Below are 13,122 nucleotides of genomic sequence, written 5' to 3' on the forward strand. Positions count from 1 at the left end.
ACATTTACCATATTGAGTCATCTCATCCAGACAAAAGTTATTTCAACGAGGCAAATGATCTTTGACATGTTTCTGTAAAGTTTATAGTTTTCTTCATGTCAGTGGTGCACACTTATTAAATCCAGTCCTAGGCAGTTTGTTTTTGTGAAACTGTTATGACTAGTCTTCTTTTCCTCCACTATTTCTTCTCATTGGTTACCGATGATAAATAAGAAAGCTATTTCTTGGTCAAATTTTCTTTTGTCTGGCTTCTTTCTTGAATTTAATTATTCTAAAAAATTTTCAATTCTTTGGGCTTTTAAAGATCATAATTATACCTTTCACTAATGATGATAATTTTTTCCTTTCTTTTTCAGTAATTATTCCTTTTTTTTTTCTGCTCTATTCCCCACTGGTTTGGCCAGAAAAATATTACCTATAGTGATGCTTTTAAGAATCGTTGCCTTGTACATTTTATCACTATCAACTACCCACACTGTCCTTTTTAATGCTTCTTGCCTTGAATTCATCTCTCTTTGAAATTCTTATGGTTACATCTAAAAACTCTCCATGATAACTTTGGATCATCCTTTTACTTCTAATCTTTGTGTATAATTTTAAGTGCCTCTCTGGTAAGGCAGATATAATTGGATATTTAAATTTCAGAATATTTGTCTGCAACAAGAGAATATAGGCTGTATTTTTGTAGTAATGAATATCTGGGTTTTTTTTTTTTCTGTCATCTTGTTTTCTGCTTTCTTGCTAGTTAAAAAAATTACTTTGCACCCTAGGTTATATTTTCTATGCCTTTATCTTTATTTATTTGAAAATTCTTTATCTCACTTTAAAATTTAGTTCTAAATTTAAAACATTCTTTAACCCTATATTTTTAACATTTAAAGTGAAAAAATGAAGTCTTTTGCCTCCTTCCTGTATATTATGAGGATTGACCCTATTTATCCTTTCTCACTGCAATTACCCACCACCAGTCTGGGCTAATATAATCTGCAACTTTAGTTCTAGCATATCATTTTTATACCTTATGATTGTTTACATCATCTTTAATTTCAAGTGCAACCTTTAGATTTGTATCCATTTTGCTAGCATGTTTCAAATAGCATTTATTTAGGCTTAACTCTAGGTTTAATTGGTCTTATTGTTCAGCACCAGTCCTTTCATACGGTGACTTCCCCATTCTTGTTTAAATTATAAACCTTCAAATGTTTTTCAGCGGCTCGTGAAGACTAAATAGTCTAAACTTTGTGCTGTCTCAGCATATCACTCCTTTGTCTTTATAAACCACACAGTGAGAAGGGGGAGGGGCTGTCTTCTGTTTCTCTCTTGCATTTTTCTCTTTCTTTGAGCCTTGCTGGCTAGTTTCTGAACTTCCAGGCTGGGGGTGGAAGTGGGGGTGGGGGGTTTTGGAGGAGTGCTGGAGAAAGAGGTTTTGTTTGACCAGGCGCTGGTGGAATATGACTCTGCTCTCTGAGTCTGGCAGATGTTTCAGGCTGCTTCTTAGACTTGGGGCAGTTTCATGGTTCCTCTGGAGATCCCCCATCAGGAGCCTCTCATCTTGGGAGAATGCATGTCTAGCCTGATTGGTCCATTGCAATTCCTCCCAGTGCTCCTAGGCTACGATTTCTACCTCCAGCTTCTTTCTGCTCAGATTCTTTGGCTTCTCACAGATGCGCCCTAAAGGTCAGGGTCCAGGGTGACGCTAGACCAACCCTCTGTCCCACTCGCTCCATATCTGAGAGCACTCGTATGGTCCTTCCTGCCACAAACAAGGAGCAGAGACTGATCCCAGCCCAGATACCATCATTCTTCTGCCTCTGGCCACTTAGCTTCCTGAGACATGAACCCAGCATCAGTCCTCTGTGTGCTCCACCTGTGAAAGACACATTTTAAGGCTGGTGTGACGGAAAATTCGCTCTTGACATCTGAGACAAGGGGTGTAGCATTGCCCCCCTTCCTCTTCATGGGGGGTGTGTGGTGTTGGGGGTCAAGGGGGTGACTCAGCACAGCACAGCACTCCTGTCTCTAAATAAATCTCTGTCTCTCACCTCTCTCCACCTTTTTTATATTCTTATGGCGGGTAAGAAGGTTCTAGAGCCTTACAATGTACTTTGTAAATTCTGCCTATAGCACCTGTCTTGCATTCTCTTTGAGATGGTCTCTCTCTTTTGTTGGAACTTCAGCTGAGATTGAGCCAAGAAGAATCCCATTTTTAACCTTCTGTGATATACAGCTGACAACGCCTACTTCAGTGTCCAGTGTTCAGCACTGCTGCCCTCACGTGACTCTGATCATTAAGTCTGATCTCTCAACAATGGGGAAACATCAAATTCTGTGACGTGTTTTCTGCTGAGGATGCTTCCCACCCATAGCACTTGTTGAGACGTCAGATCATATGATACAAGTTCATGGTTTCTCTGGAGATCCCCACAATGAGGGTGTCTTCCCCATAGCGCTCTCACTTGAGGAGAGTGCATTTCTAGCCTGAGTAGTCACGTGTAATTTCAATGACCTACTCCTCTTTTGGAGACCCAGGGTCTGAAGTAACTGGACAACTGAGCAACTCGTCCTTTAGTTGCGTGAGTAGCGAATTACAAGAACATTTTCCTTCATCCTGCCATTGCTGCCTTTGAAACCGCATGACCAGAAGTGGATGGGGGCGCCCAGAAGAGGTTGGTTGTGTGTGCCAAACACTGCTAGTGGTTTACTTTGGCCACATCATGTAATCCTCACTCAATACCTGGAGGCACTAGGATGTCCATTTTACAGGTGGGGGAAGTCAAGATTTAGAAGTTAAATGAGTTGTCTAAAGTCATGTAAATCATAAGTGCTGGACGTAGAATCAAAAGCATAGTTCCTTCTAATGCCAAAATTGACCCGCCTCAAACGTGGCTAAATATTAGGGTCACCAGAGAGCTTAGAAAATGCCAGTTTTTTGGTCCCCTACTTAGGAAAATTAAATTAGAACTTTGAAATGGAGCTTGGACATCAGTATGTGATAAAAACGTTCCAAATGATTCAGATCACTGCTGGATACACCCTCTAGGCTGTGGCTTTGTGTTAAATATCATACTATTTACCCTGATTTTATAGCATCATTTATATTGCTTCCCCCTTCATCTTTTATTTCTCCTTCAAAAGTCAGAGAGTGCGTGGTTGCCCGTCTATATCAGAGCTGGCATTCCCAATCAGATTCCAAGGGCGGCATTCATGGCCTTGTTTGTTCTGGAAGTGGATCAGTTCATCCTGACCTCTTTGACTACATCTGTCCTGGACTGTGAAGAGGATGAGACCCCCAAACCCTTGCTGGTGTTCAACATTACTAAAGCCCCACTTCAAGGCTATGTGACTCACCTGTGGGATCACACCAGACCCGTGTCCTCCTTCACCGGGAAGGATCTAAGTGACATGCAGATTGCCTATCAGCCACCAAATAGCAGCCATTCTGAGAGGAGACATTATGAGGTAAGAAGGAAGAGAGACAAAGCTGCTAGTCTGTTTGGTATTCACAGAGGCATTGAAGAGGCTCCCCCAGCGGAGAACCACTGCTCTAGACCCTATACCTTTGAGAAAGTCTCAAGTGGTCTGATGCTGGACTGACATCGTCTCCTGAAGAAATGCAGGGACACATCTCTAGCATATTTGCTTATTTCAGGTTAAGAACTTCTTTCACAGAGAGGAAAATTTTAAAACATTGATGAACTAAGGAGCGAGACCGAGAGCCTGAAAAAGTGAGATTAGGTTGTCAAAAATGAGATTAGGCAGCAGTAGAAACCTGAATCAGTTTTGCCTCTCTCTGTGGTGTATATCCCAGAAATAATTGTATTTTATATTATAAATTGTCAATATGTGGTTCATATGTAATTGTTTGTTTACAGGTAGAATTGGAGGTATATGACTTCTTCTTTGAAAGAAGTGCACCTATTACAGTCCACGTCTCCATCAGAACAGCAGATACAAATGCCCCGCGAGTATCCTGGAACACAGGTGAAGTGCAATGTAGGAGTCAAACAATATAGCTGTGAAGGGAAGACAAGAGAGCATATGAGTCAGGAAAAAAAGGTAGCTTTATTCCCATTTTTACACATGAGACAACTGAAACCAGGCAGGTTAAGGGTTTGATGAGATAGTTGGTTTTTTGGTTTTATTTTTCCTACTGTCAGGGTGAGGAATTTAAATCCAGGGTTCTTGTGTCCTAAAGCTAAGTTCTTTCCTTTATAGGAGATAAGCCAAATATCCCTTTCCACTGATTGAGGCAAAAAAAGTGACTCTTTATGATATTGAGCATTGTTGGAGAGAGAAAAGGTCTCCAACTCAAAAGTGTTCAAAGGGATTGAAGGAAGGCATAGGCTATAATCCATTGTCTTATTGTTAAGTTGGGTTGCATGGAAATGAAACTGCATAAATAAGAGTTTAAACTGCTTTATTTGTTTTATTTTTAATTTTTAAATTGTATAATTGACTTACAATTTTATATTAGTTTCAGGTGTACAACATAGTAATTCAATATTTTTATATATTATACTCCATTTAAAGTTATGAAGTATTGGCTGTGTTCCCTGTGCTGTCCAGTATATCCTTGTAGCTTATTTATTGTATACATAGTAGTTTGTACGTCTTAATCCCCTCTGCCTATATTGCCCCTCCCAGCTTCCCTCTCCCCACTGGTAACCCCTAGTTCTCTGTTTCTGTGAGTCTGTTTCTGTTTTTTCATATTCATTTGTTTTATTTTTTAGACTCCACATATAAATGATAATATTGACTCTCTCTCTCTCTGACTTATTTCGCTAATACACTCTAGGTGCATTCACATTGTCACAATATCAAAATCTCATTCTTTATTATGGCTGAGTAATATTCCATTGTATACATAAACCACATCTTCTTTATCCATTCATATGTTAACGGACACTTAGGTTGCTTTCATATCGTGGCTATTTAAATAATGCTGCTAGGAGCGTTGGGGTGCATGTATCTTTTCAAATTAGTGTTTTTGTTTTATTCAGGTATACCCAAGTAGTGTAATTGCTGGGTTATATGGCAGTTTTATTTTTAAATTTTTGAGAAACCCCCACACTGTTTTCTACAGTGGCCGCACCAATTTATATTCCCACCAACAGTGTACGAGTGTTCTCTTTTCTCCACTTCCTTGCCAACATTTTTTATTTGTGTTCTTTTTTATGATAGTCATTCTGACAGGTGTGAAGTGATATCTCATTGTGGTTTTGATTTGCGTTTCTCTGATGACTAGTGATGTTGAGCATCTTTTCATGCTTGCCATCTGTATGTCTTCTTTGGAAAAATGTTTATTCAGGCCTTCTGACCATTTTTAAATTGGATTGTTTTGGTTTTTGCTTTTGAGTTGTGTGAGCTTTTTATATATTTGGATATGCAGTAAGTTCTCTTTTCATTGTTGATGGTTTCCTTTGCTGTGCAAAAGCTTTTAAGTTTGATTAGGTCCCACTTGTTTATTTTTGCTTTTGTTTCTGTTGCCTTAGGAGACAGATTCAAAAAAATATTGCTATGATTTATGTCAAAGAGTGTTCTGCTATGTTTCCTTCTAGGAGCTTTATGGTTTCCAGTGTCACATTTAGGTCTTTAATCCATTCTAAGTTTATTTTTGTGTATGACATGAGAAAATTGTTGTAATTTCATTCTCTTACATGTAGCTGTCCAGTTTTCCCAGCACCACTTATTGAAGAGACTTTCTTTTTTCCATTATATATTCTTGCCTCCTTTGTCTTGGATTAATTGACCATAAGTGTGTGTGGCTTATTTCTGGGCTTTCTGTTCTATTCCATTGATCTTTGTGTCTGTTTATGTGCCAATATCATACTGTTTTGATTACTATATCTTTATAGTATAATCTGAAGTCAGGGCACATGATACCTCCAGCTTTGTTCTTTTTTCTCAAGATTGCTTTGGCAATTCTGGGTCTTTTATGGTTTTAAGTAAATTTTAGGATAATTTTTTCTAGTTCTGTGAAACATGTCATGGGTATGTTGATAGGGATTATGTTAAATCTGTAGATTTCTCTGAGTAGTATGGACATTTTAACAATATTAATTTTTCTAGTCCATGAACTTGGGATATCATTCCATTTCTCTGTATCATCTTCAATTTCTTTCATCTTTCTATAGTTTTCAGAGTATAGGTCTTTCACCTTCTTGGTTAAGTTTATTCCTAGGTGTCTTACTCTTTTTGATGCAGATTTAAAAAGGATTGTTTTCTCTTTATGATTTGTTCATTATTAGTTTATAGAAAAGCAACAGGTTTCTGTATATTAATCTTGAATCCTGCAACTTTACTGAGTTCACTTACTAGTTCTAATAGTTTTTTAGTGGAGACTTTAAAGTTTTCTATATATAGTATCATGTCATCTGCAAATAGTGACAGTTTTACTTCTTCCCTTCCAATTGGGTGCCTTTTATTTCTTTTTCTTGTCTGAATGCTGTGGCTAGGACTTTGATTACTGTGTTAAATAGAAGTGGAAAGAGTGGACATCCTTGTCTTGTTCCTGAGTTTAGCAAGAAGGCTTTCAGGTTTTTTACTGTTTAGTATGCTGTTAGCTGTGGGTTTGTCATAAATGGCCTTTATTGTTGACATATTTTCCCTCTATACCAACTTTGATAAGAGTTTTCATCATGAACGGGTGTTGAATTTTATAAGATGCTTTTTCTGCATTTATTGGGATGATCATGGGATTTTTATCCTTCCTTTTGTCAACGTGGTGTTTCACAGGATTGATTTATGGATTTTGAACCATCCTCACTTCCCTGGAATAAATTCCACTTGATAATGTATGATCCTTTTAATATATTGTTGAATTGGGTTTGCTAGTATTTTGTTGAGGATTTTTGCCTCTGTATTCATCAGAGATATTGGCTGATAATTTTCTTTTTTTTGTAGTGTCTTTATCTGGTTTTGTATCAGGTTAATGGTGGCCTCATAAAATTAATTTGAGAAAGTTCTCAGCTTTTCAGTTTTTTAAAAATAGTTTGAGAAGGATAGGCATTAGCGGTTTTTTTATAAATGTTTGGTAGAATTCCCCAGTGAAGCTGTCAATCCTGGGCTTTTGTTTGCTGGGTGTTTTTTTTTTTTTTAATTACTAATTCAGTTTCACTACTAGTGATTGATCTGTTCAGATTGTCTATTTCTTCCTGATCCAGTCTTGAAAGCGGGTATGTTTCTAGAATTTTATCCATTTCCTCTACGTTGTCCAATTTGTTGGCATGTAACTATTTGTATTATTCTCTTATGTTTTTTTTTCCTCTGTGATATTGATTGTTATTTCTCCTCTTTCATTTCTTACTTTGTTTATTTGTATCCTCTCTATTTTTCTTGATGAACCAGGACAAAAGTTTATTATTTTTGTTTACCCTTTCAAAAAAACCAGCTCTTGGTTTTATTGATTTTTTTTTCTTTTCTTTTTCTTTTTCTTTTTTTGGTCTCTATTTTATTTCCTCTTTGATCTTTATAATTTTCTTCCTTCTGCTGAATTTGAGCTTTATTTTTCTCTAATTCCTTCAGGTAGTAGAGTAGGTTGCTTTTTAAGATTTTTCTTATTTCTTAAGGTAGACCTGTAAACTTCCCTCTTAGAACTGCTTTTGCTACATTCCATAGATTTTGGAAAGTTTTGTTTTGTTTTGTTTTTCATTTGTCTCAAAGTATTTTCTGATTTCCTCTTTGATTTCTTCATTGACCTGTTGGTTTTTTTCATAGCACATTGTTTAGTCTCCATGTGTTTGTGTTTTTCTAATTTTTCTTCCTGCAGTTGATTTCTGGTCATACCATTGTAGTTGGAAAAAATGCTTGATATCATTTCTATCCTCTTAAATTTTTTGAGACTTCTTTTAAAGCCTACTATGTGATCTATCCTGGAAAACATTCTATGTACACTTGAAAAGAATGTGTATTCTGTTGTTTTTGGATGAAATGTCCTGTAGGTATTTATTAAGTCCAACTGTTCTAATCTGTCACTTAAGACTATTATTTCCTTGTTGACCTTCTGTCTGGATGATCTGCCCATTGATGTAAATAGGGTATTAAATTCCCCTAATATTATTGTATCATCGTCAATTTCTCTCTTGATGTCTGTTAAATTTGCTTTATATATTTAGTTACCCCTATATTAGGTGCATATTTGTTCACAAATGTTATATCCCTTTCTTCTATTAATCTCTTTATCATTATATAATACCTTTTTTGTCTTTTGTTAAGACTTTGTTTTAAAGTCTATTTTGTCTTATCTGGGTATGCCTACCCCCTGCTTTCCGGTCATTTCCACTTGCATGAAGTATTTTTTCCACCCCCTCACTTTCAGCCTGTTGCGTCTTTAGCTCTGAATTGGACCTCTTGTAAGCAGCCTGTGAATGGATCTTGTGTTTTTTTTAATCCAATTAGCCATCCTATGCCTTTTGATTGAAGCATTTAGTCCTTTGGGATTTAAAGTGATTGTTGATAGGTATGTACTTATTACCACTTTGTTACCTGTTTTCTGGTTGTTTTTGTTATTCCTCTCTGTTCTTTTCTTCTTCTTTTAGTTTCTTTCCATGTGTTTGGTGATTTTCCTTAGTGGTATGCTTGTGTTCCTTTACTATATATTTGCCTTTAGTGGTGGGATTTTTCCTTTCTTATAGATTTTTACTTGTTGTAGCCTATTCTTTTCCACTTAGAGAAGAGCATTTAACATTTCTTTTAGAATTAGTTTAATGTTGATATACTCTTAGTTTTTTCTTATCTGAGAAGTTCTTTATCCCTTCTTCAATTCTGGATGATAATCTTGCTGGATAGAATATCCTAGGTTGTAGGTTTTTCCCCTTTCAGCACTTTATATCATGCCACTCGCTTTTGGCTTGCAAAATTTCTGCAGAAAAATCCATTGATAGCCTTCTGGGGGTTCCCTTGTGTGTGATTCTTTGTTTTTCTCTTGCTGCCTTTAGAATTCTCTCTTTATCTTTAATTTTTGCCATTTTAATTAGGATATGTTTTGCTCTGGTTCTCTTTGGTTTCATCTTGTTTGGGATGCTCTATGCTTCCTGTACCTGGATATCTGTTTCCCTCTTCAGGTTCAAGAATTTTTCAGCCATAATTTCATCAAGTAGGTTTTGACCCCTTTCTTTCCTCTTCTCCATCTAGAACCCCTGTAACGTGAATATTATTATGCTTGATGTTGTTCCAGAGATCCCTTAAACTGTTTTCAGTTTTTAAATTTTGCTTCTCTTTTTGCTGTTCTGATCTGATGTTTTCCATTATTCTATCTTCCAGAACACTATGTGTTCCACTGTATCACTTAGTCTGTTGTTAATTATTTCTAGTGTGTTTTTCATTTCAGTTATTGTGGTTTTCAGTTTTGATGGTTATTTCATATTTTCTAGTTCATCTATTCTTTTCCCTAGTCCAGTTAGCATTCTTATTACTAATCTTTAAACTCTTTATCTGATAATTAATTCATCTCTGTTTCATTGATTGGTTTTTCAGGGGTGTTTTTTTCTTCTTTTATTTGAAATAAAATCCTCTCTCTTCTTGTTTTGGTTAACTTTCTCTGTCTCTAAAAAATTAGGTAAAAGTTACCTATCCTGGCTTTGAATGTTTGTCCTTGTGTGGGAGCATCCCTATACAGTCCATATATTCCCAGTGGATTTCATAGGAGAGCTTGATCTGATGTGAACACAAGTCATGTCTTTCCCCAGAGTGTGCTGGCAGCTATCAACTTTGTAGGCTTTGGGGATGGAGATGGAGGAACTAGAGCCAGAGCCAGGTGTGAGTGAGAGCTTCTCCTCTGCTCAGTGGCCAACACCACCCTATCAGTGGTAGTGGCATGTCCCAAGGTGCTGGAGCAGATGCTCTGAGGGTTGGGCCCAAGCCAGCTCCATCCTCCACAGCCATGCACTCTCCTCAGCTATGGTGGCCCTGTTCTAGTGGGGAACTGTGCCTTAGAGCAAGGGGGGCTGGAAAATGTGCTCAACATGGGCTAGGGAATGCACTAAGGCAGTTGTAGGAAACTGGCCAGAGTCCTGGGCAGTTTCAATCTGCTTTCTCTGCCTTGTCTTGGGAGTAAGCAAGAATGTGTGTGTTCTTCATGAGCAGAGTCTAGATTTCTTACAGAACTGTTGTCAGTCCTACTGGTTTTCAAACCATCTAAGGGCACTCATCCTCCCACTATTGGACCAATATATTGTTCAAGCCACTCACTCCCTAGGGATATCGCCACCCTTGTAATCCCTTCCTCCTCTGTGTCCCCTCCTAGGAGTGCAGGTCCCAACCTGATTGCTTCTCTTCCCTTCCTACCCTACTCCGTGTGGATCTTTCTTACAGCCTTGGTTGCATAAGGGTATTTCTGTCAGTCTCCAGTCCATTTCATGTGAGAATTGCTCCATACGTAGATGTAGTTTTGATGTGTACACAGGGGTGGGAGGCGGAGGGGAGGTGAATTCTGTGTCTTCCTACTCTGCCATCTTGATCTCCTCCTGCTTTATTTCTTTTAAAAGAAGGCTTTGCACTGCCTCTCATTCCTGAGTAGACTTAAAATGCAACATATATATTTAGATCAAATGTAAATGTGAAATGTAAATAAAGATGTTTTTCCTTTCTCACTAATACCATCAAGAGGATTCAAAACACAATTATAAGCAGTGTTGGTAGATTCAGTTAACACAGAAAATATCTCTGTATGATTTAAATCCTCAAGTGGCAGCTCAAACTGATTACCTCTTGTGCTTGTGTGTGTGAATATGTGTGTGTTTGCACATGGGTAACACCATGTGTGTATATTTGTATGTATATGAGTTTCAGTAGAGATGGACAACATTAGTTGGGCATCCTTTATAATCTGGCTCTCTGTCCTTCTCTACTTCTGTTTGAGGGATAATGCAAGAAAAGAATGACTTGTTGATCTGAAGTTTAGTAATAATCACATATAATTACATTATTGCTTGAGGTTAGAGACTTAATGGTCTGCATGTGTGTGTGTGATCTGTGAAACCTAGGCTTGTTAAGAGCTCCAAATCTGGTTTTGGCTACTTTGGACATCAGAATTCTTTTTATAATAAAATTTTATTTATTATGAATTTAATATAAGTTCATCATTGAAAACTTGGAGAGAACAATAAGTAGAATAAATAGTAAGGAATAAATGAATGAAATAATAATGGGTGAGTAAAATCTCTCATTGCTCCACCACAGAGACATAACCACCATTAATATCTTGCTATATAAATTTCTTGTGTTCGTGCTTGCTCCTCTCCTGCATCCCATGGTGCCTTGTCCTGTGCTGTACTGTACACGCTTGGCTTCGAAACCCTTATTACCTGCCACAGGGATTCTTTATATGTGCTTGTCCTCCGTCCCTCTTTCCCTGCCTCCCTTCCTTCTACCCATCCTTACTTATCTTCTTTCCTTCCTTCCTTCCCTCCTTCCTTCCTTCCTTCCTTCCTTCCTTCCTTCCTTCCTTCCTTCCTTCCTTCATTCCTTGTGGGTAACTATATGTCTTAGCCCAGGTTCCCTAGCAAACAGCCCCTTAGGCAGATTATATGCACCAACCCTTTACTGACAACTACAGTTAGCGGGAGGAAAGTTGGGGGTTTGCGGGTGGCAAATAAAAAGGTGGTGTGACTGCGCTGATCATAGCTTTACAAGAAAATAAAGCTGATTGCTTGATAATGCTGATGTCTCCAGGAGGAGGTGAAACCACTCTATGTGCGAAGAGTTAGGGGTGGGGTTGAGAAAGGGTGAACAAACACATCAGCTTCTTCCGTCTCTTCTCTCACCTTGGTCAGTTTGCCTCACTGGATGTTAACTCCCCACATGCCCAGGTGGTGTTACCTGGCTCTTCTTAGCAGCCACTGTACAAACTCCTTGAGTCTCATGATGAGGGCCATGGTCACAAAGAAGGTCATGCCAAAATTTGGTCTGGTGGGCAGTTGAGGACAGCAACGTCGGAAGGTGAGGCAATGGTGGTAGCCAGAGCTTTACGATGTGGGGGCTGTGGGAAGTCTGTTAGGGCTGCCCCAGCTGGAAAGCAGGCACATGGTCAATACCAGGAGGCAGGGGGGAGCTGGGCAGATTTGAGGGGAAGCATTAACTGGGTCCACCAGTGCACTGTCTTTAAATTTCATCAACTTATTTCTCTGAAAATCTTTGCTGCCTTTCAAGATTCTCTTCAGTCTGTTTGCCCCCAGCTCTGCCGGGTAATGGGAGTGGTTGATGATGCTATAGCTCACTGTCTCTAGCTGCAGCTTTTAGTCCGGAATCTGTATTCTTGCTCTGAGCAGCACTTATTCTCTCCCCAGACTCCGTCCAGTATGCTGGGTCCAAGGAGAAGGCTTTATTTTTTAAATCCTTTAGTTACAAAAGTCCCTTCTAGACTAAAACACAGCCCTCATTACAAAGTGTCAGACTCTTCCTAACACCATTAAACACTCCCCTACGGCAGTAGCTCTGTAATTGCATATTTAACCACTTTAATTCTCTATCCCATGGGATACTTATGCTCTTATAATTTATGTGTAAAAGCACTTCTGACTCCTGTCCATTTATGTATAAAATATATGAATGCAGCCTTTGAAAAATTCCTTGTGGACATTTTTCAACTAGAGACCGCTGTGAACATAACATCTGTTATTTCCTTCTAGTATTTATTTTTGGCACCATCATGCCTCTAAAGGATATAGCATAAGGAACCAGTTGTCAGGTTGGAGTTAATGGCACTAATAGTAAAAATATTACTTAAAATAAAAGCTAAATTCCAGTTTCTTGAGAAGCTTTTGAAGGTACAATTTTTACCTAGTTTTGTGAGTGAAAATTCATTAATCTTAAAGTAGACATCTTGGCATGTCATAGAACTTTCCAGGACAGTTTTTTGTTTTCTCTTGTAGGCCTGAATCTCCTGGAGGGACAGTCTCGGGCCATCACTTGGGAACAGTTTCAGATTGTCGACAGTGATGACATTGATGCTGTCCAGGTGGTCATTGTGGATGGCCTGCAGCATGGACGGCTTACTCTGAGAGGTGAATGAACAAACTTTGTAATTTAGAAAAAAAAACCAAGAAATATTTTCTCCAAAAGCAAATCATATTTAACAGGATATATGTAGTATCTCTTGGGCTCCATTTCTAAGTGAATTATGAT

The 13,122-nt window shown here is 38.2% G+C and overlaps 1 protein-coding gene across 1 annotated transcript in view; it reads left to right on the top strand.

Moving 5' to 3' along the window:
• FREM1 (FRAS1 related extracellular matrix 1) overlaps positions 1–13,122 on the top strand; it is a 132,589-nt gene that overhangs the window by 12,549 nt on the left and 106,918 nt on the right. The window contains exons 5-7 of the mRNA XM_057722279.1: positions 3,136–3,459; positions 3,873–3,981; positions 12,870–13,001. Coding sequence (XP_057578262.1) covers positions 3,136–3,459; positions 3,873–3,981; positions 12,870–13,001 — 565 coding nt within the window. The remainder of the gene's footprint in view (positions 1–3,135; positions 3,460–3,872; positions 3,982–12,869; positions 13,002–13,122) is intronic.

The sequence above is a fragment of the Hippopotamus amphibius genome, chromosome 2 (assembly GCF_030028045.1).
Source record: "Hippopotamus amphibius kiboko isolate mHipAmp2 chromosome 2, mHipAmp2.hap2, whole genome shotgun sequence".
Classification (NCBI taxonomy): Eukaryota; Metazoa; Chordata; class Mammalia; order Artiodactyla; family Hippopotamidae; genus Hippopotamus; species Hippopotamus amphibius.